The sequence below is a fragment of the Lipotes vexillifer genome, unplaced genomic scaffold (assembly GCF_000442215.2).
Source record: "Lipotes vexillifer unplaced genomic scaffold, Lipotes_vexillifer_v1.1 scaffold1011, whole genome shotgun sequence".
NCBI lineage: Eukaryota > Metazoa > Chordata > Mammalia > Artiodactyla > Lipotidae > Lipotes > Lipotes vexillifer.
The window spans coordinates 343147-345550 of NW_006787698.1; the positions used below are offsets into that span (position 1 = coordinate 343147).

The 2404-nt window shown below is 54.6% G+C and overlaps 1 protein-coding gene across 1 annotated transcript in view; it reads left to right on the forward strand.

Annotated features, from left to right (window-relative positions):
- The first annotated feature begins 1939 nt into the window (after window positions 1-1939).
- NMRK2 (nicotinamide riboside kinase 2) overlaps window positions 1940-2404 on the forward strand; it is a 4578-nt gene continuing 4113 nt past the window's right edge. The window contains exon 1 of the mRNA XM_007460510.1: window positions 1940-2049. Coding sequence (XP_007460572.1) covers window positions 2024-2049 — 26 coding nt within the window. The 5' untranslated portion in view covers window positions 1940-2023. The remainder of the gene's footprint in view (window positions 2050-2404) is intronic.

Here is a 2404-nt window from a genome sequence, read left to right on the forward strand (position 1 = left end):
CTTCTGTGGGGACATATGTTTTCATTTCTCTTGGGTAGACACTTTGAAGTGAAATTGGGTCGTAAAACCGCCAACTGTTTTCCACAGCGACTGTCCCATTTTCCATCCCCACCAGCAACACACAGGGTCGCCGTATCTCCCCATTCTCACCAACACTCTATCGTCCATCTCTTTGACTATGGCCATCCTAGTAGGCGTGAGTGTTGTCTCACTGTGGTTTTGATTTGCATTTCCCTGATGATCAGTGATGCTGAGCATCTTTTTATGTGTTTGTTGGCCATGAGTATATCTTCTCTGAAGAAATGTCGATTCAGATTCTTTGCCCATTTTTAAATTGGGTCGTTTGTCTTTTTGTTGTTGACTTGTAAGAGTTCTTTATATATTCTGGCTAGCAACCCCTTACCATATATCAATATATGACTTGTAAAAATTTTCTCCCACACCCTGCTTTGTCTTTTCACTTTCTTAATAACGTCGTTCAATGCACAAGACATTTTTAATTTGATCAAGCCCACTCCCTTAATTTTTTTTATTTTAAAAAAATGTTATTATTTTTCATTAAAAATATTATATTTGGGACTTCCCTGCTGGCGCAGTGGTTAAGAATCCGCCTGCCAATGCAGGGGACACAGGTTTGGTCCCTGGTCCGGGAAGATCCCACACGCCGTGGAGCAACTAAGCCCGTGCACCACAACTGCTGAGCCCCTGTGCCGCAACTACTGAAGTCGGCGCGCCTACAGCCCATGCTCTGCAACAAGAGAAGCCACCGCAATAAGAAGCACGTGCACCGCAACGAAGAGTAGCCCCCGCTCTGCGAAACTAGAGAAAGCCCGTGTGCAGCAACGAAGACCCAACACAGCCGAACATAAATCAATTTAAAATATATGTATTATGTTTATGTGACTATGTAGTGATCAGTTGCCTTTTTTTTTTTTTTTTTTTTAGTTGCAGCATGTGGACTCTTAGTTGCAGCAATGCGGGATCTAGTTCCCCCACCAGGGATGGAACCCAGGCCCCCTGCATTGGGAATGTGGAGTCTTACCCACTGGACCACAAGGGAAGACACTGGTTGTCATTTTTTTTCAAGTTAACCTTTAATTTTTCTCAGTTTTAATGTATAACGTGGTAAATATTATCCATGACGATAATCCATTTAAACAAAAGCTCCCAGGGGCCTCAGTCCTTTTCAAGAGTGGAAAAGGGGTCCTGAAACCAAACGGTCTCCTCTGGTGGGGAGGCGGGGTGGGGCATGTGGTCCCATCTGGTCAGTAAGGGGGCGGGGATCAGTAGGGCCCTGCCTACCCCACCCCCTAGCTGCTGAGAGGCCTGAAGCCAAACGCAGTGACGTCAGCCCTCACGTGGGCGCCCGCTGAACAGCCACTGGTGTCACGCTGAGATTTCCTGGCGGCCAGGGTCACGAGAACAAAGCTTAAGTTCATCTTGGCATCAACCCCCTTGGAAAAGGAAGTCCCCTGTCGTGTGGAACCTCTGGGACTGGCCCGCTGCTGTCGCTGGAGACGGGGGAGGGGGGGGGGGGGGGTTCCTTTTTTCAGCCCCCAGAAACGGCCTTAATGTCAGGGTCAGGCAAGGGTACACACCGGGCTGGATATTTTTAGGGAGGGAAGAGGTGTGGCTGGTTATCTGCCCCGTGGGCAGTCTGGCTAGGAGGGGACAGGCGGGGAGGAGGGGGGAAGAGGCAGCGGGGTGACTTCCACCCGCACCCCCGTGCCCGGCCGACCCGTGACTAATTTAGGCAAAAGACAGCGTGGAGCTATTTCCATCCAGTGGGAACAGGTGCGGCGCCCCCAGCGCTCCCAGCCCAACACTTCACCGCGCCGCCGGCCTCGCTCCCCATAGGCCGTGGGCCGCCTCCCTGGGGGCGGCCTCCGGGCTGCCCCAGCCTATAAAGGCGCAGGGTTTTCTCAATGAAGCCGGGACGCACTGCGGGGTCGGGCCCAGCCGGGTACCAGGGAGTCGGGAGTTGGCCTGCCCACCGCGGTCCCCGCCGCCCCTCCGCGCGGAGATGAAGTACATTGTGGGAATCGGAGGGTGAGCGTCCAGGGCCCCGGGCGGACCGCCCCGCGGGGGCAAAGGCGCCGAGCTCGCGGGAGAGGCCGGCCGGGTGCTCTCCTGTGCGGGCCGAGGTGGCCTGGGCAGGAGGCCGGGGAATGAATGGAGGGCTGCCTGGCGACTGGTGTCGCAGGGACCCGATGCCCAAGGTCGGAGTGCGAGGAGGGGTCTCTGCCTTCTGTTCGGCACAGGGCCGGGTGCGGGGCCCAATTAAAAAATTCCAAATGTAAGTCACTTCCCCATGCCGCACCCCTGACTAGATTCAGGGGGGAATAGAAGACTTTATAAAGCCCAGGCCGACCTTCCTTAAGGCGCGCGGGGCGGGGGGGGGGGG